The 27,765-nt window shown below is 36.3% G+C and overlaps 2 protein-coding genes and 1 pseudogene across 2 annotated transcripts; 2 read left to right on the top strand and 1 right to left on the bottom strand.

The window, feature by feature from the left end:
• The first annotated feature begins 6,706 nt into the window (after window positions 1-6,706).
• LOC141817400 (uncharacterized) lies at window positions 6,707-13,907 on the top strand. The gene is made up of 10 exons (XM_074705058.1): window positions 6,707-7,070; window positions 7,918-7,983; window positions 9,036-9,216; window positions 9,568-9,764; window positions 10,913-10,963; window positions 11,054-11,145; window positions 11,234-11,340; window positions 12,150-12,244; window positions 12,373-12,477; window positions 13,505-13,907. Exons 1-10 carry the CDS (start codon window positions 6,744-6,746, stop codon window positions 13,640-13,642), a joined length of 1,359 nt encoding a protein of 452 aa, XP_074561159.1. The 5' UTR covers window positions 6,707-6,743; the 3' UTR covers window positions 13,643-13,907.
• Window positions 13,908-14,491: 584 nt separating this feature from the next.
• Window positions 14,492-23,696, bottom strand: LOC141817401 (tRNA:m(4)X modification enzyme TRM13). Its single transcript, XM_074705059.1, has 9 exons — window positions 23,539-23,696; window positions 23,388-23,453; window positions 23,011-23,304; window positions 22,676-22,943; window positions 17,129-17,186; window positions 15,898-15,984; window positions 15,658-15,789; window positions 15,079-15,217; window positions 14,492-14,952 (listed from the first exon to the last, which is right to left on the bottom strand). The coding sequence occupies exons 1-9, from the start codon at window positions 23,694-23,696 to the stop codon at window positions 14,730-14,732; spliced, it is 1,425 nt and encodes a 474-aa protein (XP_074561160.1). The 3' UTR covers window positions 14,492-14,729.
• On the top strand, window positions 18,637-21,988 carry LOC141817399 (uncharacterized; annotated as a pseudogene).
• Window positions 23,697-27,765: the final 4,069 nt, after the last annotated feature.

Genomic DNA, 27,765 nt, shown 5'->3' with positions numbered 1-27,765 from the left:
GAGAGAGAAGAACTCAATTCAAGATGCCCAATTTAATCAATTCTCTTCTTTTATATATCTGGCACAACCTGTGGGGACTATCCACCATAAAACTCATATCCGTTAACAACCCATCAATGTTAATGAATCGGATTGTTGGATCTACACATTGAAGCCACGTTCATTTGTATAAACTCCCCTTCATGCCACAAGTATTAGATCACTTAATTGGATTTAATTTTTTTGATGACAATAGTCGTATATCTGAAGGGGAGCCTAGCCACAACGGTAAAGTTACTGCAGGATGTGGCCTAAGAGTCACGGGTTCAAATCCTGGAAACAGCCTCTTGCCAAAGGCAAGGTAAGGCTGCGTACAATGGATCCTTTCCCCGGACCCCGCATGGCGGGAGCTTCGTGCACCGGGCTTCCCTTTACAATAGTCGTATATGTGTCTATACTTGATCTCTTATACACCACACAACCTCTTAGTTGAGCTCAACATACCAAACTTTATAGGTTAAATATCTCTTTAAACAATCTGGTCTCATTAATTCAATTAACACAAGATTAAAAAAGCCAGAGTTACTATAACTATAACAAGACCCAACAGTAATCACAATTCTAATTAATTAATGGCATAGATTAAATGTGGATGTGTAGTATAAAAATGACACGAAATGTGATATGTACATGCCCATTCTCAAGAGTCCTTATGACCCAAATCAAGTCTGAATAATGTTTACTTAAACCTTATGTTAAACTACAGTAGTAAACTATGATTCAACCTTATGACTTAAACTAAAGTCTCACATCATATTTACAAAACCGTATGCAAACCCGCAATAGTAAATCATGATGTCCTTATGTCAGAGAGTCAAAAAATCATATACACATGTAAAACTTTAGTACGTACAATAAATCAAAAAATACATGTGTTCATTAATATAGAGCATCACATCAAATACAGATTCCTATCAAATGGGTACTTCATCAAAATAAAGAACTTCCATATTCAGCACATGTTAATGAAACACTTTGGTGACAACCCCTTGGTAAGCGGATCCACTAATATAAATCTATCTTTATATGCTCTATCATAATTTAACCACTCTGAACTCTTTCTTTAATCGTTAAAAATTTCATGTCAATGTGTTTAGATTTCAACAAATTACAATTATTTTTAAAATATAATTCTGCAATTTTTTTATCACAGTTAATCTTTAATGGCCTGTCAATGCCCCTGATGATCTGTAACCTTATGATAAAATTTCGCATCCATATTCCATGGTTGGAAGCTTCGTAGCAGGTTATAAATTTTGTCTCCATAGTTGAAGTGTTTATTAGCAGCTGTTTGACACTTTTACATGATATAACCCCTCCCGCCAATATAAAGACATAACCTGAGATAACTTCTTGCTATCTAAGCATCCAACAAAATCGGAGTCTGAATATCCAATAATCTCTAGATGACATGATCTTTGATATGTAAGCATGTAATCTTTCATTTCTTTGCAAATATCGCATAACCCACTTTACGACTTTCCAATGCTCTGGTCCAAGGTTACTCAAATATCTACCTAGTATCCCCACAATGTATGCGAGATCCAGAAGTGTACATACTTGAGCATACATCAAACTCCCTATTGCCAATGTATAAGAGAATTACTGCATTTCTTTAATCTCAAGTTCATGGTGTAGACATTATTACAAGCTAAATTTATCACCCTTTGACACAAGAGTGTCTCCAGGAGCGCAATTATATATGTCATACCAAATGAACACATTTACTATATAGACCTTTTGTAAAAGTCTAAGTGTGCACCTTGAATGATCACGAATAATCTATATGTCCAAGACAAATGATGCATCACTAAGATCTTTCATTTCAAATTCACTTGATAAAAATGACTTGGTTTCTAGTAACAGATCCTTATCATTATTTGCTAACAATATATCATCCACGTACAGAACAAATATAATAAACTCTTCCACTGAACTTGATATACAAGTATTGATTAACTGGATTCTCTTTAAAATCGTATAAAGAAATCACTTGATTAAACTTCTAATACCACTAACGAGATGCATGTTTTAACTCATAAATGAACTTCCTTAATTTACATACTAGGTGTTTTGAATCTCTCAATTCAAAGTTCTCCGACTGCACCATGTATATAATTTCCTCTATTTTCATTGAAAAATATAATTTTTACGTCCATTTGATAGAGCTTTAGGTCATAATGAGTTATAAGTGTCATGACTACCCTAAGGAAGTCTTTCATCGAATCGGCGAAAAAGTCTTCTTGTAATCAATATCCTCCTTTTGAGTGAATCCCTTAGCGACAAGATAGAGCCTTATAACTTTTCGACATTGTCATGTGAATCCCGTTTGATTTTAAATATCCATTTGCAACTAACCAGTTTCACTCCTTTAGGTAATTCGACAAGTTCCCAAATGTCGTTATTTGTTATAGACTTCATCTCTTCTCTCATGGCTTCAATCTCATTTTTCTAGATGAGAGCATTATTTTACTTCTTGGAAAGATGTAGGATCATCTTTCAATCAAATGTCAAACTCATGCTCTTAGAGATAAACATAGTCATGTGACATCGTAGATTTCCTTTCTCTAATGAATTTCCTTAGTGACACTTGTCCTTGAGATAGTTGGAGTCATGCTCAATTGTAGGAGGAAATACCTCTATTTGAGTTGATGTCCCCTCCATATGAATTGGAGGTGATACAAGAATATTGTGGTCCACTACCTTTTCAGTTGTGCAACTTCAACTATATGTGGAATGATAAATCATTTCACTATTAGTTGCATTAGTAGTTACCATATTAGGATCACTAATGTTATCCTCAAATAATATTTTTCTAACTTTGTCACTTTCACCATCCTTAATGAATTTGACATTACCCGTCTCAAAAAAAGATTTACTCGAGGGGTTGAAAAACTTGAAGTCCCTTGAGTTTTCAAAGTATCCTATAAAATGACAACTAATAGTTGTTGAGTTCAATTTTCTTTCGTTAGACCTATAAGACCTAGCCTTAGCCGGGCAACCCTAGACATGTAGATGCTCAATACTAGGCACTCTACCTGTTCACAACTCGTATGGGGTTTTCGTTATCGCCTAACTAGGAACTCTATTGAGTAAGTAAACTACAATTTCGAATGTCTCACCCATAAAGACTCTGATAAAGAAGAAAAATGCAATCATACTTCTCACTATGTCTTTTAGGATTCGATTTAGTCACTCTGCTATATCATTCTACTGAGGGGTCCCAGGCATAGTGTATTACGCCACAATTCCGCACTCAACAAGGTAATCCGCAACTGGCACAGGATGTTGTTCACCTGATCCATCAGATCTACCATAGTATTCACCACCACGGTCTGATCTGACAATCTTAATCTTCTTACCAAGTTGATTTTCAACTTTGGCTTTGAAGGTTTTAAATATTTTCAGGGATTGTGGCTTTTCGTGAATAAGGTACAAGTATCCGTATCGAGAATAGTCGTCTATAAAGCTTATAAAGTATATTTGATCGTTCCAAGAAGCCTTAGGGAGCAATCCACATATATCCGTATGTATAAGCTTTAAGACCTCATTACACCGTCTTGAACTCTTATTGCTTTTGTTAGTCATCTTCCCCTTAGTACACTTAATGCAGATTTCAAAATCTGACATATCAAGGGAATCGAGAATTACTAGTGACAATAGCCTTTCTAGCATTGTTTAGAGATATACCCTAAACGTTTATGTCACAACATGGATGAATTCTCATTTGTCATATCACGCTTCACACCTATATTATGTATTACAATATTATCCGTATGAATTTCAGTGTCCAATCTGTAGAGTTTGTCAATCAAGGAATCAATACCACACAAAATAGAATTTCGAAAAATACTGAACTTTCCATTTCTAAATGAACAAGTGTATCCAAATTTGTCTAAACATAAAATAAAAATTAAGTTACGTCTAAATAACAACACTACAAATGTATTTTCCAAATTCAAAAGTACATTATTCTCTAAACAAACTCTAAAGACACCTATTGCCTCTACTTTTGTGTTTTTGCCAGTTCATATATAAATGAATCTTTCAACATCAATTAACAGTCAACTCTAAAGGTAACCCTACATAGTTACACTTATGTGAGTAGTTGCACAGTAGTTAAATTGACTTCTGAACTGACAAAGTTAATAAATTTATCTTTCTTGACTCATAAGTTGGCGAATCTGGGGTAATCCTTCTTCAAGTAACCTTTCTTTTAACAAAAGTATTAAATTGGATCCGGATCTTGTTGTTTTTGCACCTTATACCCTAAAATCTCAGTTATCGTAAGTTGTTTACCCTTACTCGTACTCTTATCCTTTTTCTTCTTGTTGTTCAAATACTGAGATGAAGATGCAAAATGAGTACTATGAAATGTGTCGTGCCTCAATCTCTCTTCTTCCTGTACACACTGAGCTATAAGCTCATTCAATGCCCATTTTTCCTTTTAAGTATTATGACTAATATTAAAAGGAGTGAATTGTGTAACCAAAGAGATTAAGACAAGATTCACAAGTATGCTTTTTGACATTTCAAGCTTTAATGTCCTGAATCTTGTAATCAAATTTGATATTTCCATGATGTACCCCTTTATACTACCCTTCCCATTATATCGCATGGACACTAGCTTCGTAAGTGTGGTAGTCTCAACCTTTTCATTCAAGACGAATCGGTTTGCTAACTTTTTAATGAAGGTTTTCATATCCTCATTCTCAATCATTGAACCCCTAATGGATTCCGGAATAGACATCTTCATGATCGCTAGACTCATGTGATTAGATCGCTTTCACTTTTCAAAAATCACCTTTTGATTTACAATAGAATCACTAGATAAAGGTGCAGAGCGATTGTACCTAAATACAAAGTCTAGATCCATACAACCTAGTAATACCATGATATACTCTTTCCATTGACCATACTTGTGTCGATAAGCATGGGTATGTTGCTCAGATTGACAGATATTGAGAGCACTACATAAACAAAAGTAAAGAGCATAACTCAATTTAACAAACAATGCATGTAACTTTATAAATGTGCAGTAACAAAATATAACAAACAAAACATGCATCTTTATAGGCATTAATTGAGATACCTAGTGTAATATTACATTAAGTCTTTAGACTATAATGTAATTTACTAATGGTACTATTCAAACAATTCATAATCATCTTATCTGTTATACAATTTGCCTTCCTTTGAGCTGACGCATTTTGCGCATGATACTATATTTATAAGTTTCCTTAGTTAGGGCATAGCACAGACGGTAGGCGCATCATATTGCTAGCATAATGGTCCAGGGTTCGATTCCCAAGAGGTGATGACCAGCATGATAGACCCCGCTATGCGCCTAACGCCTGTGTACCTAAACGAACCTCCCTCCATATCCGTAGGGCCGGCTCTAGGAGGGCCGCTAAGGTAGTGGATCTACCTTTCCTTAGTTAATTTATGTTTTCAACTATCACTCATAATATTTTTAATATGCCACATAGTGCCCCTTCTTGGGCCGATACACTATGCACATAATTTAGAAGTCAAATTAGCTTTGTGAGCTTCCTTAAACATACATTCGGTATAAAGAATGATTTTTATTTGGGCCAACCATCCTTAATATGGATATACATCCCTCTACGCAAATACTTCAAGTCTCCCCAATAGTTCTCACTTTAGTAGCATTGACTCGATTAAATAGTAAGCGTAGAAGAAGAATCCATGAAAAAAAACGATTGAAAACGCTACTATTCAACTATCAATCGATTGTATCATATATCGCCAACAATCGACTCCCCACATTCTCCAATCGACTGGCACACTGGACGTACCAAGTTCTGGACACACCAGTCAATTGGTGTTAAACGGCTGTCGATTGGTCTACAACAAAGTCCCGTGTGATTTTACGAAATTGAAAATATGATGCGAATGGAAACTCAATCTCTAAGATCGACATGGGTTAGCAAGCTCACATAAATCAAATATCAAGGATTTGGGAACTTCAAAATTTTGGAGCTTGATACATTACACCATGAAATAACTTCGAATCGTCATAGAAACGGTTCGCCGGTTTCCAAACAAAAGGATCAACGAAAGTAAACAGAAACAACCAAAAAGGCATAGGGATAGCTCAAGGAAACCAGACGAGAGTGGTTCCGACCTGCTCCACCATGATGCCCGGCGTACAAGGAGACCAAGTGCCGCAGATACGGAAGAAGAAGAGGTGCGTCAGCGCTCCAAATGCAAACCCTATCGAGTTTATATAGTGGTGTGGCGGAAGGCACAGGGAGCTGCGGTTAGGATCAGGCAACATCAGACGGGTTGGGTATTGAGCCAAATAAATCCGACCCGAACTGTTTACATTGAAAAAGCACTTAAAAAATGAAACTCCAATTCGTTTAAAAAAAAACAAATAGATTCCCGCTGGAGCTGAACATTTGTGAGAGACAACAATTTATTTATTTTTTTAAAAAAAATTCTTAGTTTAAAAAAATATATAACTATTATTATTATTATTATTATTATTAACACAATACTACAAACGCATTTAAGTATATTTTGGATCGAATGCGGATTCTGTTTTACGATCCGTTTCGAGACGGAGCCGACAAGGAAAAGAGGTGGAAAAAAATTCTTCTAAATCAGTCAGATTTTGACCGCCGGAAGTGGTTCGGATAAGTCTCGCTCTCTCTTCTCTCTCTCTCTCAATCTCTGCTATGGCGGCGGTGTCATCGGACTTGGCCTCGGCCTTCTTCGGACTCGCGATGCGACACGCTGGCTTGGCCCGCGGCGTCCGGAACTCAGTCCTGTCGTTCCCTCGCTTACGGGCGTCTAAGCCTCTCTTCGCCCGAGCATTTTCTGCCGGCGGCATAGTCAACTCCGCCCCGGGACGGCTCTCAATGGTGATAAGATCGCGGTGCGTTTCCCGTCGATTCGCCGTTTCCGCTTCTTCAACAGAGGGAGAATCAGATGTCCTGACCAAGATTCCGCCGGACGACCGCATCCCTGCGACCATCATAACGGGGTTCCTTGGCTCGGGGAAGGTAACGGTTTCTGCTCCTGTTCTTGGCCATGGCTGCCGTGCCCGATGAATAATGTTTCTGTTGGTTGCTGCCGAAAATAAAGGCTAAGTTTTGGGGTACTGAAGGCGCGGCCTTTCCTCTTTTGTATTTTTCTTTTTCATTTTCTACACAATTGCAAAAAATCTTTCTTTTATAATTGCTTAAATCATTCTGTGGCACTATCTTTATGATGCACGATAGATTAGAAAGTATGTTTTTTCTTGTACTTGCCTCAATGGAAATTCAAATCCGTAACTTTTGCAACCATAATCCTTCGGAATGTTTGATTGCTTCATGTTGCATTATTCTGGATTATTTGTCTTACAGAACTATACCAAGATCTTAAAGCATTTTTGGGCCAATTTCTGCAATATACAGTATTTGGTGATTGTTTTTGTCTCGCAAAATCTAGTGTTTGTTTCGACTTCTTATGGTTCTTTAGGTTCGTTCTCACCGTCTTCATTGCAGGAAATTTCTACCTTGATATCTCCAAATTCTTAAGCTTTATCTGACTTCGTAAATAGTGATGTAGAAGTACGAATAACTTCATGAACTTGGAGCGACTTAAATTGTTGGAGCTCACAATTTGTTTGTTGTAAACAGTAGAAAATCCTTGGAACATAAATGTTTCAATGGGAAAATGATGAACCTTAGTCTATTTTGTTACAGTCTAACCATGTATAGACTTTGATTGATGCGGAAGTATACCAAGAAGAACCCAGTACCATATGGTTATGTTTACAGTTAATCATTTTCTTATGCAGATTCACTTATCTTGTTTTGGTATTTCTCATAATTTGATCTGACAACTTTTTATTGATTTTGACAGACAACATTATTAAATCACATTCTGACTGCTGACCATGGAAAGCGCATTGCAGTCATTGAGAATGAGGTATGCTATATAATTCTGTACCACGCCTGGAATCTCATTTTTTTTACAGTATCACAAATTACTGAAAATTTAATTTTCAGAATCATCATGGTTGCTCCAGTAATTTTATTATGTACACTTATATTTTGTGGTGGCAAATGAACAATGGTTTTGAAGATCATGGATGATTCAAGTTACTCTATAGATTGAAGTGCTGGGTAATCTATACAAAGTATGTATATATATATATATATATAGGGACGAGGACGTTAAGATGAGTGTGTAGAGTTACTACTCAAAAAAAAAATCAATATTAATATTTAGGAGCAATTAGATGTAGCTCAAATAAATAATAAATTGAGAGAAAATAGGATGAAATCACACATACACATGTTTAGAGGTAACCCATAGATTTTATCATTAGAAGAGTTAAATTTATTTGAGGGGAAGGTGCAAGGGATGGAGAGATGAAAAGAGTAATGTGATTTGAATATTATCAATGGTATATCCTTGCATAAAATTCAATCTTGGGATAGCATTTCTGTCTCCAACCCCAAATAGTTGGCAAAACACGATGAGAGTGAATAGATGGACAAAGTAATAATAGAGGGAAGAAATGAGCAATATAATAACAGAAGGGAAACATCAACAAGGAATTTTGATTAAAACTAATTTCTAAGTATATTTGTCATGCCAATGATGGAAGATGTTCTTCCATTTTTTGATGATGTGACAATTCAGTTGATCTTGATATTGAGAAATAGAACAAAGTTCCAGTCGAGCTGTGTTATCTCATCTATTTTGTAAACTAAAGTACCTTTTCTTTTCTAAATTTTTATAATGAAGTGATATTATCTGACAGTTTTTATAGAGGAGTTGATGCACTGGTTTTTTAGGATCCTACATAGGAAACTTCAAAAGTGCTTCCAATAATTTCAGATCGTTTAATTCTTTTATTCCAGTCGTCCAATATAATGGCATTTTATGATGGTAAATATGATTAAGAAACACACGATAGTGTATTAATGTTTAAATATCAAAACTGCTACCAAACATTCTGTTGACTTTTACAGTATGGGGAAGTTGATATTGATGGTTCCTTGGTTGCTGCAAAAGCTGCTGGTGTTGAAGATATAATCATGCTTAACAATGGTTGTCTTTGTTGCACTGTTCGGGGTGATCTAGTTCGCATGATTGGTGAATTGGTTGAAAAGAAAAAGGGCAAGTTTGATCATATTGTAATAGAAACTACAGGTGTGCATATAATTGTCTTTCTTCAATTGTTATCACAAAATAAAATTTAATTATTTGAACTCACATAGCTTTGTTTTTTGAGTGCTTCCTTCAGTAACAGGTTTTGTTCATAACTTGGGAATAGCAAGTTGAACTTTTGTGATCTATTTACTAACTGAATTCCTGATTCTTCCTTTTTAATTGTTTATGTGGGGGACCTATATCAATTTGGTTTGATAGTTATCTAGATCATATACTTAAGAAATATGTGTTAATTGAGAATGCATAAGTTTATGTACATTTCTCAATGGACTGCTAACAATTTGTTTTTTTTTTGGGTTGTCTCACTTTGTTATTTTATTTCCTTTGCAGGCTTGGCTAATCCAGCTCCTATAATCCAGACATTTTATGCAGAGGATAAGATTTTCAATGATGTCAAGTTGGATGGTGTTGTTACCTTGGTCGATGCAAAGCATGTGAACTTTCACTTGGATGATAAGAAGCCCAAAGGAGTAGTGAATGAGGCAGTTGAACAGATTGCTTATGCTGATAGAATAATTGTGAACAAGGTAAAGATTTTAGTGTCTTAGTGCTTTTGTCTAGCATCAACAATTTAAGTTTTCATTTCGATTTTGCAAATCATGAATTGTAAGTTGAATTTAGATGCCTTGGGCCAAACAGTAACCTCACCAAGAAAAAAGAAGAAAACAAAGAAAAGTGGCTAACCAAAAATATAAGCCTGAAATTTGAATATCCAACCATTCTTTTAAGAAAACCCCAATAAACAAATAAACAACTCGACGCTGCTACTTAGTCTGCCACACGTGTGACTGTTTAGACTCCCTTTGTTTGTTTTACATAACTTATTTTCTATTAGAAATCAGGAAAATAGTTGTTTATTCTGTCATTCTGTGCTTGGCTGTGCAACAAAGTTTAGCTGAAAACTTTTTTTTTTTTGTTGATATTAAAGATAGAGCTGTGCCTCGACAATATATAATTTTGTTAACTTTTAAACTATCTTTTTGGCTAAATTGAAAACTTTTTCTGTTGACCAATGGCTTATATTGTCTGCCAAGTACCTGAAAAATGCAAATAAAAAAAAACTTTTAACTAGAAGCCACTTTCCGTGAAACAATCAGACTGTTCCTTTGTAGCTTATTCCATCTAAATTTTCTTACGTCGGTTTATTATTTTTGTTATGCTAAGCACATGGTTCTAAGTAATTAGTTCCCTTCTTCTCTCGTGATATGTATCATTTACTGCTTTACTAGAAACACTTCGGAGATATGTAAGAAAACAAACCTTAGATCAATGTAATTTGTGTTCTAAAAGGCTGTACTGTGCTGATGATTCTGTGAAGCTATGTATCCGAAGCATTTCTATTTTTACATAGCAACAATAAGATGCATCATTGAGTGTGTTATATTTGCCTTTTCTGAGGATCCTGAATCTTCTTCATACTTTTGTTCTTTTCTGGAGATAATTTAAATGTCTTCATCAATTACCATCCTTATTCTCTGTAATGGATAAAGAGGATGAGTCTCTTTTAGGGCTGTATATTAAGTTTATCACTCAGCTGTTCTTGCTGATGCATTTTAAGTATTAGTTTCTACTGAGTTTATTATTCATTTTCACTCTGATCTTCATTTGGGTTTATGATCTTTGAAATGCTGTATGCTCCCTATCACGAGACTGAAGTTGCTCATTTTTCTTGTAGATTGATCTCGTTGGGGAGTCCGAGGTATCCTCCTTGGTCAAGCAAATAAAGGTTAAGATTTACAGTTGGTTGCCTTGTTATTTATTTCACAAACCCTTGTTGAGCTTTCAGATGTCAATTGATAATTTATCCTTGATACAGAATATCAATGGCATGGCTTATTTAAAGCGGGCAGAGTATGGAAAAGTTGATTTGGATTATGTACTTGGTGTTGGTGGCTTTGATTTGGAAAGGTCATTTATCCTTCCCTTCCCTTCTTTTTTACTTGATAACATGTTCTTGAATTAAAATTCAGTTGTTTTTTCAATTATATCTTCCCAGGATTGAAAGTGTTGTGAATTCTGAAGGTTCAGAAGATCATCATCATGCTCACGAGCATGATCACCATCACGATCATCACCATCATGACGAACATGACCATGAACATAGTATGGATTTCTTACTCTTGATGTAAAATCTGATAGTTAATTATATGGTTTATCCACTCCATCCCGATAGTCGGTCTCTAGCAATTTTTATATTTATGTTCCATTTAGTTAGTATTGTGACTTCAACTGATCTTAATCCCAGTTTCTCCTTCCAGAGATCCCATTTGCTCATGTTAAGTTTTTCTTTATTTGTATTTCATTCGATTAATAGTATGAATTTGATCGACAGTCTGTAGTTATTTTATGGTTTTTTTTTCTTGCATAATTTACTATGAGCACTTACAGTTTATTGCTTGGATCTTAAATTGCATTGGATCTGATCCAAGCAGTAATCTTGCAAGTTGAGATCCAGCTTCAGATCATTTAGAAATAAGCCCGTGATTTTTTGTTTCTTCCAAATTATTAATTTTCTTTTTTTGTCCAATTTTCCTTTGTTTTTTATGCCAAGTAGAAAAGGCAAACACACTGTGTCCCAAAACCTCAACTTGAGCCATGTTTTGTGGCAATTTTTTTGTTTGCAAGAGGAATCTAAATTCTAGCTGATACTTATCCATAGGGGAACTCGTCATTGTTAGCTTGTGTAAGTGGTTCAGATTATATCTCCTTATTTTCCTTCAAATTTCAAAGGAAAGAAAACATAGTTGACCCTCCTGTTTGTTATTTTTACAATTTTGAAGATGAGATTCTTCTGAATTTGAAATCAACATTGTTCTTCTTGCTGATAACTCTTGTGCTACTTCTAAAATAATTGACATATGTTGAAGACATATGTGGCTACTTGAAATTTTTTCTCATTTGTCAACTTGCAGATCACCATTCTGATTCCCATTCTCACGATCACACCCATGATCCTGGTGTTTCATCTGTCAGCATTGTCTGTGAAGGAAACCTGGATCTTGAGAAGGTCATCTTCTCCTTAGTACCTTATTTCTACATTGTTGCTTCAGATATGAAAAGATTTAGCCTTTTTTTTCAGTTTGTATTTGTCTTTGGCATTCTAAAAGCATAGTGTTGTACCACATATGTTTGCAGGCAAATATGTGGTTGGGAACATTATTGATGGATCGCAGCGACGACATATATCGCATGAAAGGCCTTCTGTCAGTCAATGGTATGCCCGAGAGATTTGTTTTCCAGGTATTTGTCTCATTCTCTGGTTTTTCACTTGTTCATTGTAGCTGCAAATTGCTCGACGTGGACTAACTATTCCAACAAGTGCTTGTTCTCAACCTTGTTTTACATCATGTGGTAGGCTTGTTCATCAATATGAATTTTTCTTGCACTCAACTTGTCGTATGCTTTGATTCACGAAATAGGAAAAGTCAAACAATGAAATTGCTATTCCTTAACTTGGTTTGTGGAGTGCAATTATGTGGAATGACTTCTTTTTTATATCTGTTTGTAGGATTCTTATAAATAGTTGAAATATTTTGTCAAACTTGTTTGATGTCTTACCTACCCAGCTCTATTTGGTCGACTGTGTTGGTCTGCCCTTGTAGTTTAGTTGGCCCATCCGCGCAGACGATGGAAGTGTTTGACTTGCTCAACCCTCCTCACGTAATCATCCTGACTTGTCTGCCCACTCAGCCCATCCAATGTGATTGACTAGCTCGTTCAATTTGTGGCCCAACTAGTGTGACCCTATATGCCTAACCAAGCCATCCAGCTCACTTGACCTAATCTACTAGCCTGCTCAACTCGACTAGCTCGATCAATTTGTCTGGCTCACTTTGGTTGCTCGACCAATCTAACTCACTTCGGCTGCCCCACATTCATAATGTATATTTTTTGTAGGACTAAACAGAGGAACAATGCATACTTTGAATTATGGAACTGATAAAAATAACTATTCCATAAAAAATGGTATTTTAAGTTCATTTTCCATCCAAATATAAAAATACTTGTTTCATCTAAATTGGTCTGGACCAGGATAGGTTCTTATGCACTAGACTTGCTATTATAGTTTATTATCCAAGTAATCCTACCTTATAGTTCCAAAATGTTTGCATAGGAGCTTATATTTGACACTAAGGGTCTGATTACTTGGACGAAAGATACTAGTAAAAAGAGGAAAGAATTATAAAATCATATGTATCTTCTGTATCTCTCCTTTAAAGGATTTTCTAATTGTTACCCCTTCTTTGCTTTGCTTCCTGTTCAACAGGGAGTTCATGACATTTTCCAGGGTTCTCCTGATAGATTATGGGGCCCAGAAGAGCCTAGAATTAACAAGATTGTGTTTATTGGGAAGAAATTAGATGCCGAGGAATTGGAGAAGGGCTTCAAAGCATGCCTGCTGTGACAATATTTCCCCATTTGAGACTCCATAACTCATTGAAGCACAAGAAGAATAATTCTTCAGTTCCAGCCTTGAAATTTTTTGGATGACAATATTTATAGTTATATGAAAAAGGAGTTTGAGCAGGAACTAAAATATTTGTTGTTTTTCTGGAGTTGTCTAATCTACTACGAGTTGATAATCTATGTAAGATGCAAGACGCTATGTGAGGGACAATGTGACTGGCTGTTGACTGTTTATGACGCAGTAAAACGTGGATTATGTTCTTTTTTTCTTGTGCACCTTTTTTTATTTTTGCCTGTTGGATTTGTTCTGGGTTGATTTTTGTTTTTTTTTTAATTTTATGCATTCACATAATCTGTGATCACTCAAGATAGATTGAATTAGACAGGCAATTTTGGGTACAAGTGAGCCAACCACATGCATAGTAAACCAAAAGCATCTGCAACAATGAGGATAGTTCAACCAAATAGAGATTGCTTTATTCGTAAATAATATTCATGAATACTATTTATGATAAATAAATAAATAAATTTATATTATCAAATTTAATAATCAATTAAATAAATTTAAAATTATAAAATTTTCAAACAATTAAACAAGCTTGAACACAACTAAACGAATCAAGTTCAAAATAAACTTGAACCAAACTCAAACTCGTAAAAAATAAATCAAGCTAAATTTGAATAATTATTTCAACAATTTAATTCATTTTAAACTCAATTTGACTTGATTTGATTTATCAAATAAACTTGAACACTACACAGTTTAACTCAACTTAACTCATTTATAGCTCTAAATCTATTGCCCATCGACACTTTGCTGGTGCCCGAGAGATTTGCTTGTGGCAGCAGAGCTATGATCAATGATTTTGCATAAACTAGATTAATGGGATATACAACTGTTCTTAGTTCTTGATTAGAATCAAAACAAATTGACAATGCCACAATCATAAGATCATGTGACACTTCTTTCGCAGAATAAAAACATGGCGTTACCAAACACTTCGGTCTGACCTTAGAACAACTCTAGGTTATAGAGATAGCAAGCCTTAGAGCTGAGGCTTTTTAGCTTTTGCTTTAGCATGAACCTAACCACAGCATTTCGCAATTAGCAGATGGTTTTCTGGTGAGATCCTCAATGGTACATATTTCACAAGTTGTGCCTCCATTCCATGTTCTCTCAGCCAAAATAACCTCCCAGTGTCGATAATCTCCTTGCACATGAAGCCCAAACGAGCCCTATCTAGTGCTGGCATACTTCGTATTGCATCATCGACACTGCCAACCACAAAGTCGGATTGCTTTTCCTCACTACATAACATAAAAGAACAATATGAAAACATCAGACTAGATGACTAAAAAGAGCAAATATTTGGGGCATTGGACAGAACTGACAGTGAAGCTACTGAATCGTATATCGCAGGCGTGTAAGCTTACAGAGTGCCGATATTTGTGGCATTAAACAGCATATCAGCATGCTCGGAGCTATGATCTGCATCGACAGCCCAACTAGTAAACCATGTCATGGCATGGAACTCTTCCTTTGTAATGCCCAGAGAAAGGAGAAATTTTTTATCTGCACAAGCAAAATAGCAGCAATGAGGGCAAGCAACCAAGGCAGTTTGATTGGAAACCTGTGTGTTTGCAGCAAATTTAACATAATTTATCGTCAAAGTGGAGTAAGCCATGCAGGAGTGACACTACCAAATAGATGTGCATATACTCGAGATGCATAGTTAATACAAAATTTAATAGAGAACACAAATATGCAAATAATTGACATTAGGTAAGATTGACTATGACTTTTGGTTTCACTTTCGATTTCTTCCATTAAGATGCACACATTGAGTTCAAATGTATCCAGATATACAATATTCTGAATTGATCATCCAACTTGAAGCACAGTGAGCCTGTTAATTGGCAGGAGCTATTTATAGTGATCTTTGAAGAAATTACATAAACACAAAGAAACAGACAATGAGATTGAAGCATGTATCTTTTAAGAATCAGAATTACTTGCATAATGCTTCCATTGGCAAAGATGGTGACAGCATGTTGCAAGAGCGAGTCCTTGCAAATTTGGAATACTTGAATGTGTTTCCTTATTTTGCTCGCTTTGTCCATTGAGACAACAACTTATGGTAAGATCTGCATGTAGTTATTATAAGCAAACTGTAAATTTTGCTTTAGGAGATGTATCGATAGATGATCGACATCTTAATTTCTTGAACTTGCAGCCATAAATATAGCAATCACCTGTTGCAGGCCCACATAGATGTTTCCCGATGGCTATGTATTGAAGTCCTTTCAATAAGTTCACCTCTTTGAGGTTCAAATCTTCTACTGTAAGAGAGAAGAGTTCAATCATGAAATGGAATTTATAGTTACAACATCCTGATAATGTAAGCTTCAGACTGTGGATTCACTAATCTGTATCAAGTTTTACTATGTTATTTATGTGAAGTTAAGGAAGAAAAGATTTGGTTGGATAAAAGATAATCCTTGCAAGGAAAGGTGTTTTTTCCAGGACTAAATCTGAAAGAACTGAGTGCTAATGTGTTGCATACTTAATATATATGGACTGCAAAAAGTTGAGCTTAGAGCATAGTAAATAAAACATGCATCTACAAGGACCTAAAACAAACTTGGCCTACGAATGAGGATGTAAAGGTATGATTGTGTCATGAAAATGCAAAAATAGTTATGCTCTTTTATTAGTCCAAAGTTTCTAAAGGAAAATGGAAGAAAGTATCAGAATTCAGAGAAAACTTAAGGTAACAAATTTTGCGCTATCAAAAGACAGAGAGTGAAGTTCCCTTTTCCTTGGAGCCTTCCATTGCCAAATTGAATAAACTTTAAACGTGCAGTTGCTAAGCATGTCTTTACCGTTAGTTTCCACCCAACATAGCAATACCAACTGATACAATGATACTAATAGAATTTCTCTTAAATCGTTTCTTTGCTCCCTCTACCGCTCGCACCTTCACCTTTGATTGATGCAACTTGTCTCATTACAGATCTATGATCATCTTTAAATGTATCTATACCATCTTAACAAATTTTCTTTATCATTATTTCATCTATTGGAGCTATATGTAACTGCTCCAAGATAGTATTTTTTTTATAATCTTTTACAGTGATCTCATGCATCCATCGTAGCATTCTTATATCTACTAGATTTAATTTTTAAAAAATATGATTAAGATCCATGTTGTAGAGTTTAGACATCTTTACATGATTGTCAAGGCTAATGCACCCTCATTCATGTGTACAAATAAAATTTCAATGATCAAAACAGTTAAGGTAGTTGAATTTGGTAAATTGCTAAAATATGTACTCAAAAGTGAAACTTAATGGTATCTCTTCTTTTTATTTGCTTCTTCAACTTAATAATTCCTTAGCTTATTCAAAAATTTCCTCCCAAAGAAATGAAAAGCACGTCAGTAGAAAAACAGAAAGGCAAAGATAATGAGAACAAGAACCTTACTGTCAATTCTCAAACGTTCTAAAATAATGTTTTGGCTTTGTCGCAGACTTCGATCAGCCTATTAATTAGAACAGTAAAAAGAAATAATGATCACATGTCACTGCAATGCAAATGCAGATGTTAATTTGTTAAGTTCAGATACAAATCTAAATGAACCAAAAATGAATAAAATGTTTATCTAAAACATATATTATTAGAATAAAATTCACAATGAATCAATTGTGTTTCCGAATATCCACAAACATCAAATTGAGTGCTTCTTTGTACCAAGGCTGGACTATTTCAAATATACTGTCATTTTGTAACCATACAAAAGGAGGAACCAAAGATCATGGTTTGTCGGAACGGATGTTGAACAGCCAGAAGGGGCGTTCCAGCACTGAAATGCCCCATGCCGTTCCAAAGTTCCGGCATATAATGTGGTTTGCTTTAGGACACCGTTCTTTGACATTATAACAGCTCGGAATGGAACAAACATCTTGATTGATTGATTAAGAAGCTTTGGATTCCAATTTTTACGATTTGACTTTGCTTTCAATTCAACAGACGACTTGATTAATTGATTAAGAAGCCTTGGATTCCATTTTTTACCATTTGACATTGCTTTTCATTCGACGGACGTCTTGATTAATTGATAAGAAGTTTTGGATTCCATTTTTTACAAACTTTGCTTTTGATTCAATGTTTTAATGTTTTGTGTGTATTGAAAAAAAAAACATCACATCACTTTCACATCATGTTTTTGTCAGCCCTTTGCCAATAATGCATGACTGCATAAGTACCCTCCAGTTCTATTAATTGAGCATTTGCATCTTTTGACTACTGTCATCAGCTCCTTTTGTTTGATTAATTGGGTTCTTCTATCATTTCCATCATATTTGCAAACAAGGTAAATTTTTTAATTTTTCATCCAATTCTATTAATTGAGTATCTATCATAAATTTGAGCATATGCATCTTTTGACTCATGGTCATTAGCTCCTTCATTTGGTTAATTGATTTCTTCTATCATTTCCATTATATTCGCAAATAGGTAAGTTTTATAATGTTTTAGTTTAATATACAAAGTTATTCACATTATGTTTTTTTTTCCCATCCCTTTGCCAATAATGCATGACTACATGCCATTAATTTGAGTATTCATCTTTTGGCTATCATCATCGCCTCCTTCGTTTGATTAATTAATTTCTTCTATCATTTCCATCATATTCACAACAAGGTAAGTTTTCTAATTTTTCATCCAGTTCTATTAATTGAGCATCTACCATAAATTTGAGCATATGCATCTTTTGGCTTACGGTCATCAACTTCTTCGTTTAATTAATTGATTTCTTTTATCATTTCCATTATATTCGCAAACAGGTAAGTTTTCTAATTTTTTAGTTTAATATATTAAGTTATTAAGAATTGTTTATTTTTATGTGCTTCATTCTCATTATCATGATTTTTATCATTATCATTAAGTCAAAATTATTCATTATTATTTGTTTGTTTACTTATATTTTTAGAATGGCACCAAACCCTAATATTGGTTGGCAATTTGGTCAAATGGTGGGTGATAATCGTAAAACAATACGATGCAAATTTTGTGGAAAAGTTACAACTGGAAGAATTACGAGATTAAAATAGCACATTGCACATGCTATTAGAAATGTCAAAACATGTCACAAAGCTCCTAAGGAAATGTCATCAATATTAAGAAAACATCTTCAAGACTCTAAGGAAGTAGAAGTTCAATGCAAAGAAAAAAATAAATAGCCTTAGATTTGATTCAATTACACAAAACATACGTGTATCAGAAAGTGGTAGTAGTGGTAGAGATGACATTGAAGATATAGAAAATTGAGATTTACAAAAAGCTATGAAAGATAGTTGTAAAACAAGAGTCATTTAAGAGGAGATGCGTAATTGCTATGGTCTAGGTAAAATATATAATATTTTAAATTTATGTGTATATATCTTATCAATTTAATGTACTTAACTACTCCAAATTTTATAATTGTAGGAGTTTCTGATTCTTCATCTGGCTTAGATCTCAATTTGAAAAAAGGGATATCTTGAAACTTTAGTGTAAGAGAGGATTCTCAATAACTATCAAAAGGAACGAGACATAAGAGTCTCAAAAACTAATTTGGTGTTGAAAAAATAAAAGATGTTGATAAGGTAATACCAAATTGGTTCATATATAATGTTATTCCATTTTATGCAGTAGATAGTGGTCCATACTATCAATCCATGATAAACACCATTGTTGAGGCTAGAGCAGGAATAAAAAGCCCACAGGACGCCAAATTGGTGGTGTTTATTTACAAGAGTAGGTGGATAAGATAAATGAATATTTGAGTACTTTAAAATCAAAATGGTCAAAGTATGGATGCATGCACGATGGTTGAAGCACGCATAACAAGCATCCAATCATAAATTTTATGATATATTATGACCGCAACATGGTATTTCATTGTTCTGTTGATTGCATCAATAAAGCAAAAACAATTGATTTTATTTTATCTTTGTTAAATAAAATTATTGACGAAATCAGGGAGGAAATGTTATGCATGTGATCACAGATAGCGAAGGTGCAAATAAGGCTGTTGGTGCCAAATTGATGATAGAAAGGCAACATTTGTTTTGGTTTCCTTATGCAGCACATTGTATCGATCTCATGCTAGAAGATATTGATAAGACGACAAAAGTAAAAAAGTGTGTTGTGAAAGCTAAGCAAATAACGAGCTTCATATATAATAGCAATAAAGTTGTGAATTTGATGAAAACATTTACAAATGACCATGAATTATTGAGACCAAGAATAACTTGATTTGCAATAGAATTTATTTCAATTGAAAGTCTTGTTCGACATTCTTCAAATTTAAAAAGAATGTGCACTTCTAGTGATTGAGAAGCATACAATAACATAAGCAAAAGAAGGAAAGAAGCAGAAAAAATTACAAGCATCATAATGGATGGAAGATTTTGGAAGAGGGCTCATGGTATTTGTGCTGCAATTGAACCATTAGTAAAAGTTTTGAAATTTGTTGATCAAGATCAAAAACCAACAATGTCAATTATCTATGAAGCAATGGATAGAGCGAAAATGGCAATAAAAGATAATATCAGAGATTGACAATCATATAGAGATATTATTGCTAATCGATGGTACAATCAATTACACTAACATCTACATGTTGCAGGTAACCATATAATTTATTTGTTTAAATTGTAGAATACAAAGTATGTCATCAAAATCACTTACAAATTCATCATTTCTAATTTCTTATTATCTTGTTGATATTTCAGCATATTTCCTAAATCCGTTATGTTAATATTATGGAACTTGTGTTTATAATAATGAAGTTAAACAAGGATTAAAGATTGTAATTAAGAGATTAGAGCCAGACTTAAACGCACAAGCTTCAGCCATCAGTGAGGTAATTTTTTTTATGTTCCTATATTTTTTCCCCAAACATAAACAATAATTATTTATTTTTTCTTATAATTTTCAGATTAAATTATTCACAAATCATATAGGTGAATTTGGGTCTCCACTAGCAAAAATGACAGTTAAAAAAAGTCTCCCAGGTTTGTAATTCAAATTTTACAAATATTTATAATTAAAAAATATATACGATATAGATTTTTTTGTATCAACTAAATGGTGAAGTGATTGTGGTGAAGATGCCCCACACCTTCGGAAAATTGCAATAAAAGTTCTAAGTCAAACATGCTCATCTTTGGGATGTGAAAGAAATTGGAGTACATGGTCTCTTAGACACACAAAGCTTCGTAATCACTTGACTATCAAAAAGTTATACAAATTAGTTTATGTTCACTACAATATGCAACTTAGAGTATGAAACATGATGCGCAAAAAAGAAGATGATTTTTACAGCCCGATAGACCTCAATCATGTTTTTCATGATGATGACATCTTAAATGATTGGATAAGAAGAACATAACACAACTACAAGCGTTCAAAGTCATTCAAGAAAGAAGAAGTTTTATCAAGAGATGATAGTGAAGATAGTGATGAAAGTGACGACAATGATGATTCAAATGATAGAAATAATCAATAAAGTCATGGTGAACATCATGTTCATCAAAATCATCAAGATGATCAGCATGACACGGGGCACAAGGTCATGAAAATTATTATGCAACACAAGATACTAATCATGGGTATCGGCTTGGGATGGAGAAACAATGTTACTTTTTGGCAAGTTTATCAGAATCTCCTAATGCCAGTGATAAAGAACATTCGATTGTATCTTCACGATAGCATATGAGTGTTAAAGAACATATAAAATATTTGATTTTGAGAGGGAACCAATGAATTCCAATAAAATATGATTATGGATCAAGAAGTTATAATTGGAAGTCTTAAGATATTGGGCGTGGTCCAATTGGATATCAATCAAGTGGATATGGATACTATGGTAGCAATCAACCTAAATACGATTCATCTAATAGATCATCTAATTATTCAACATCCTATATAAGTGGAATTAGACATCATGAATTTGAGGGTTATTTTGATAATGCGCATAATGTAATTCATGATTATTTGATATCTCTTGGGAGCAATATTGGACATCATGGTCATGATCGTGAATCGTCAAGTGCTACTAGCAGTTCTATTGGGTATCAAGGTTTTAGACATTACAATCATCGTGATGAAACATTATTATAAAATCAATCATCTAATTCTGAACATCTTTCGTCAACTCAATCAAATGAATATTCATATGGACAGTTTAATACTAATTTATATCAACGCACATATGTTGGAGATCACTTTAATCAACATCATACTCAAGGAGAATATAATGAAGATTTGATTCCTTCCTGTCACTCTTCGTGGTATTAGCTCTGATACGGTATAATTATCATGGTATTTTCTCATTATGTTATATTATTTATGATAATTATGTATTGATGTATTTATTTTGTATAGCTTCATATATTTATTTTGTTATTACTAGTTCTCTATTGTTTTATTTTTTTTATAAATTTGTGTCGTAGCCGTTCCATGAAATGATATTGGACTGGAACAGTAGTGTCTGTAATGGCCGCTGCGACCGTTCCCACGAACCATGCCAAAGATTGTTTCTCATAGGCAGAATCAACATATCAAAGCCTCGAACATAAGCCTAATGTTGAAGGCCAGGTTCTTCAGGAAGTTATTGGGACCTAACAGGTCAGAAACCCCTGTCCGTCTCTCAAAACCCAAGGGGTAATTGAGCAACAATTCAGTACATATAAACTAGTAAGACTATTTTTTTAGTTCACTACACTTACATGTAATATGAACGTTCCTCTGGTACTGAGATGATGCCTAGCTTAATTCTTAAGCTACAAGAGAATCATGATTGATGGAGCAAAGACCTTGGACAATGATTCACATAAACTTTTCACTTATCACTAGACAATGTCCATGATACTTTTTTATTTGGATAGCTATCATCCTAGACACACCAATTAGCATCAAGATTCTACAATATTAGCAAGGTTTTATGAAAATTATTCTTCTTTCTAGGATTTCTAGGAAACTGACCTTGAGTTTGTAAGACTTTCTCTCGATCAGACAAACTTTGCTGAGCCCATAACAATCTGTAAGCATCTGAGTTAAATAACCTCTGCCAGCTCCAAACTCCACCACAGCTGGGACTTGACTCTCATCCCTACCAAAATGATCTCTTCCCTCGATTTCTTGATAAAATGGTTCTGTCGACTCATTTGGTTTCTGAAGGATTCCGGTTACCTCTATGTTCCCAACGATTGATGCTTGTTGCATGGCGTGCTTCTCTTGGTAGGGCAATTTCCTGCAACAAGAAAGGGAAATGAAAGTCTCCATTGCCACCGACCCAAAATCCAAACTTGCACCATTACCTATCCAGATGCTGCTGCTTCAGCCATGCACGGCAGGCATCGGGAATTACATATGAATCCAACAAAACCACCGAAATGGCTGAATGAATTGACTTGACCTTCTCAAGGAGAGTGTGGAAATCCTTCGCCGAAAGTTGAAGGATTGTATTTCTCTTTGCAGATGAGTCCACATAATCGTCATCAGGGCTCCCATTTATTCCCTTGGAGTAGTATGGTTGGCTCTCCAGAGCCAGCGCTTGCTTCCTGAAAGGGCATTTCTTAACATGGGATTGCAGATTATCTTCCGACACGGAGCTACATGAGAACAGCAAGAAGAAAAGGAAGTCAAGCTAATGGGGGAGTGGAAAGAAGGAAGAAAGTGGGAAATCGAGGTTAACTGGGATGGGTCGATCGGGCAGGGGATCCGGCGAGAACCGGCATCGGGATCATGATTTCCGCAGAACCTGAGGACGAAGACTATAACAAATACACGAGAAACGAAGGAAAAAAAAACAGAAAGAAGAAAAAAGAGAGGAGGAGAGTGTTAACCGGGAGAACGGGAGGGGCGTGTTGGCGCAGAGTCGGCGCTTGTTGGGGAGCCAGAACTGGCATCGGTCAGGCGAGGCCGCCGATTCCTCTCTGTCCTCCGCCTCACCGACCGGCGGCGGCGCGCGGGTGACGCATCGGGGCACAGTTGTGGCTACCATCGCTGCGTGGCCAGTTTACGAACGGGAGAGAGATCTATAAAAATTCGCTCAATTTGTACTTAAGCCCCAATAATTTGATAACTTGGGTTTTCTCCTCCTTCCGTCACCCGAGGGTCCTTCGATTCCATTTTTTTTAAATAAAAAAATAATTATTATTATATATATAAGAAAGTAAATTAAAAAATTATAATAAATTATTTTCTCCTCCAAACTTTGTAAATCCAAACCATTCAAGACGTTTTACTTGTTAAAATTATCAAAACAGCATGTTTATCTTTTTTTTCCCATCCATATTCTAATATTATTATAATAATTATTTTTAGAATTCAAATTTATTTCAATAAAAAATAGAATTTATCATCCAATCCCACATAATTGATCCTACGATTATATGTAAAAAGTTAAATTAAAAAACTATAATTAACCATTACAAGAAAATAGAATTTAAATTTATTTTAACAAAAAGTGAAATTCGTCATCCAACGATACCACATGATTGGTTCCACGACTATTTATGAAGAGGTAAATTAAAAAATTATAATTAACCATTATAAGAGAGGACATTGACTTCGCATCCTTATTTACTTTAGTAAATTTATCCCACAATAACTAACTCAATCATATTTTCGATCTAACAATAATAATTTTATCGTTACATCAAAATTTCCCTTCATAAAATAAAATTATTTCTACTTTATCAAAATTATTATATATATAATACTATTATATAAAAATATTTAATTTGATTAAAATTATTCCAATTTAATTAAATAACTCTAATTTAGTCAAACTCACAGAGGTAAATATTAGTTTTTCCCCAAAATTATTATAATATTTAATAATTTTATTTAAAATTATAATATATAATAGCTTTGATTATTAAATTACTATATTTTATAATAATTTAATAATTTTATTTAAAATTATAATATATAATAGCTTTGATTATTAAATTACTATATTTTATAATAATTTTGACTAAAATTATAATAATACACTTTTTGATTTTTACCTATAATGAAAGAGTATCTTGACCACCTCCTCTTTTTTTTATTTCAAAAATGCCCTTATTATAATCTTATCTGGATAGTTTTAAGCAAAATTACTAAAATAATTTAATCAAAACTATTATATATATATATATATATATATATATATATATATATATATAGATTTGATCTCCTGCGCTCCGTTATCCTGCGCTCCCCGTGCGCGACGCAATCCAGACCGTCCGTTTCTCCGATCGACGCACAGTGTTTCTCCTCGGACGTTTGCTCCTTCACCGCAGCTGTTCACCGGCGTCCGGCCATCTCCGGCCACCGGACCGGCGCCGATGGATGCGCAACTCACCGGCGCCGGGTCCGGTGGTCGGATTCCGGCCAAATTCGGCCGGAATCCGGCCGAATTTCGGCCGGAATCGGCCAACAGCTACTGTTGGCCGATTCCGGCCGTGATTCGGCCGGAATCCGGCCGATTTCCGGCGGAATCGGCCAAAAGTCGGTCTGTCGCGTTTCTGGCTGGATTCCGGCCGGATTCCGGCCACAATCCGGCCAGAATCCGGCCCCGACCGGAGCGCCGGCGAGCTGGCTTTCCAACGTGTCCGGTCCGGCGGGCGTCGGTGACCGGACGGCGGCGCGACGGCAGTGGAAGTGGCGATGGGTCGGGGCGGTGCGCAGGTGTCGCGCAGTGGGCGGTGCGCAGGAGATCAGTTCTATATATATATATATATATATATATATAGAGAACTGATCTCCTGCGCTCCGCTCACCTGCGCTCCCCGTGCGCGACAGCCGACCTCCTTCCGTTCATCGCCGCCGTTCTTCGTCGTCCGATCATCGTTGGCCGCAATCCCGGACTCGTTGGAAGCGCAACTCGACGGCGCACACATCGGCACCGGATTCCGGCCGGATTGGGCCGGAATCCGGCCGAAATTTCGGCCGAAACAGTGCAGACACGGTGGCGCCCGCTTTCGCCGGAAATCGGCCGGATTCCGGCCGAATCACGGCCGGTCTCCGGCCGTGATTCGGCCGAAATTCGGCCGAAATTCGGCCGGATTCAAGCCGAATTTGGCCGGAATCCGACCACCGGACCCGGCGCCGGTGAGTTGCGCATCCATCGGCGCCGGTCCGGTGGCCGGAGATGGCCGGACGCCGGTGAACAGCTGCGGTGAAGGAGCAAACGTCCGAGGAGAAACACTGTGCGTCGATCGGAGAAACGGACGGTCTCGATTGTTTCGCGCACGGGGAGCGCAGGATAGAGGAGCGCAGAAGATCAATTTCCTATATATATATATATATATATATATATACAGATTTGTTCTGCTGGGCGTCGTCTGCTGGGCGTCGCGTGGGCGACATCTGACGTGGAAGCCACGTGGCTGGGAAGCGAGCGCGCGTGGCTGGGAAAAGCAAAGCAGCGATTCTTCCTCCCAACCCTAACCCTCGAGCCGCGATTCCTCCCCTCTCTCTCAGCCGCGACTCGCGATCCCCTGCTCGCAACCGCAACCTCGCCGCCTCTCTTCTCCCCCTTCTCGCCGCCGCAACCTTCTCCCCTCGCCACCGCAACCTCGCGCGCCTCTCTTCTCCCCCTGCTCTCTTCTCCCCTCGCCGCCGCAACCTTCTCCCCTCGCCACCGCAACCTCACGCGCCTCTCTTCTCCCCTCGCCACCGCAACCTTCTCCCCTTGCCACCGCAACCTCACCTAGCTCGCGTGCTTCCCGCCGCGCCTCTGGAGGTCTCTCTCCCTGCTCGCCTCAAGACCCTGCTCCCTGCTCCCTACTCCCTGCTCCCTGCTCGCCTCAAGACCCTGCTCGCCCGTGACAAGCTGGCCGAAACAGCGAGAAAAAAACCCGAATCTACTGCAGCCGTGCCCTCTCGCCCTAACCCTTCGCCGCAATGACGACGGCCTGCCCCCTACCCCACTGGCTCCCGTCATCCTCGGCCTCCAGCCTGCCGCACTTGTTGACCATATCGCCAGGGTTGATTCCTCTCTCCTCGATCAGATTCCCGGCGATCGCGGCGGCTCTCAACAGGTTTCCTCTCTCTCTCAGTCTCTCTCTCTGAGGTAGCATCGTGCTTTCCCCTTTAAGATCGAACTTGAATGCCTTAATTTAGCCCCAAAGAGGCGTCGATCGCTCTGAGCGAGTACTTGTGTTTAAAATTTTATCTTTTACTGATTTGATACTGATTTGCACTGTCATTTTCTTCAACAATTAGCCTTGTGCCTGATAGGGTTCTTGATAAAGGATAAACTGTGCTGTCTCACTGCACTGTCTTTCCGATTTTTGAGTTACAATCTTCTTGATTTGGTTGAATTGTTAGAATTATTGGAGTCTTTTTCCTGCGAGCATATTTCAGAACCGAAGGGGAAAGTAAAATCAATTCTTGTAAAGCTTATTCCAAAGTAATTATTAGAACTTTGGACAATTTTTGATCTGCTTTTGTCCTTATCCGTCAGGTGGCATATGACATAAAAAAGAGAGTTGGCTACATTGACGGGAAAGTTATCTGAAGAGCTCCATGGCAAAATTATCCTTACAGACAACACAATATGGCATGACATATAAAATTTGCAATTTCAACTAACAACACTAAACCCATCATATTAGAGTAAATTTCCTATAAAAAAAACAAATTTTATAAGGAAGTCTGAATAAGATGTGAAGTGCAAACACAAACAAAGAGCAGGCATAAATCAGCAACAACACTATAGGATTACCAAAATGAGTTGAAACAAACTCATTTCTTCTAAATGAAATTAACTTCTAAATGATGATAAAACTTGAAACTGCAAGCATGAAACCTCAAATGAAACTGGAGTCGTCACAGATTCTTTGAATACTGAAACAAGTTTGGAAATGAAGTGGATACATATACAGAAACAAGTTTGGAAATGAGGATGGCTGCCTTTATATTGAAGCAAGATTCGTGGGCAGAGTTAATTGACGAACACTGAGATGATCATCTAGTGGACTTCAATCTTAACCACCAGATAGAAAACACAACTTTCATAGTCTACATAACAGTACAGCAGTGAATGTACTTTTCATTACCTGGCGAAGGCCTTTAGC

The sequence above is a fragment of the Curcuma longa genome, unplaced genomic scaffold (genome assembly GCF_044706935.1).
Source record: "Curcuma longa cultivar G26 ecotype Majalengka, Jawa Barat unplaced genomic scaffold, ITB_CL_G26_1.1 contig_20387, whole genome shotgun sequence".
NCBI classification, from domain to species: Eukaryota; Viridiplantae; Streptophyta; class Magnoliopsida; order Zingiberales; family Zingiberaceae; genus Curcuma; species Curcuma longa.
The sequence above is the reverse complement of the archived record's forward strand: the minus strand, read 5'-3'. Positions and strand labels throughout refer to the sequence as shown.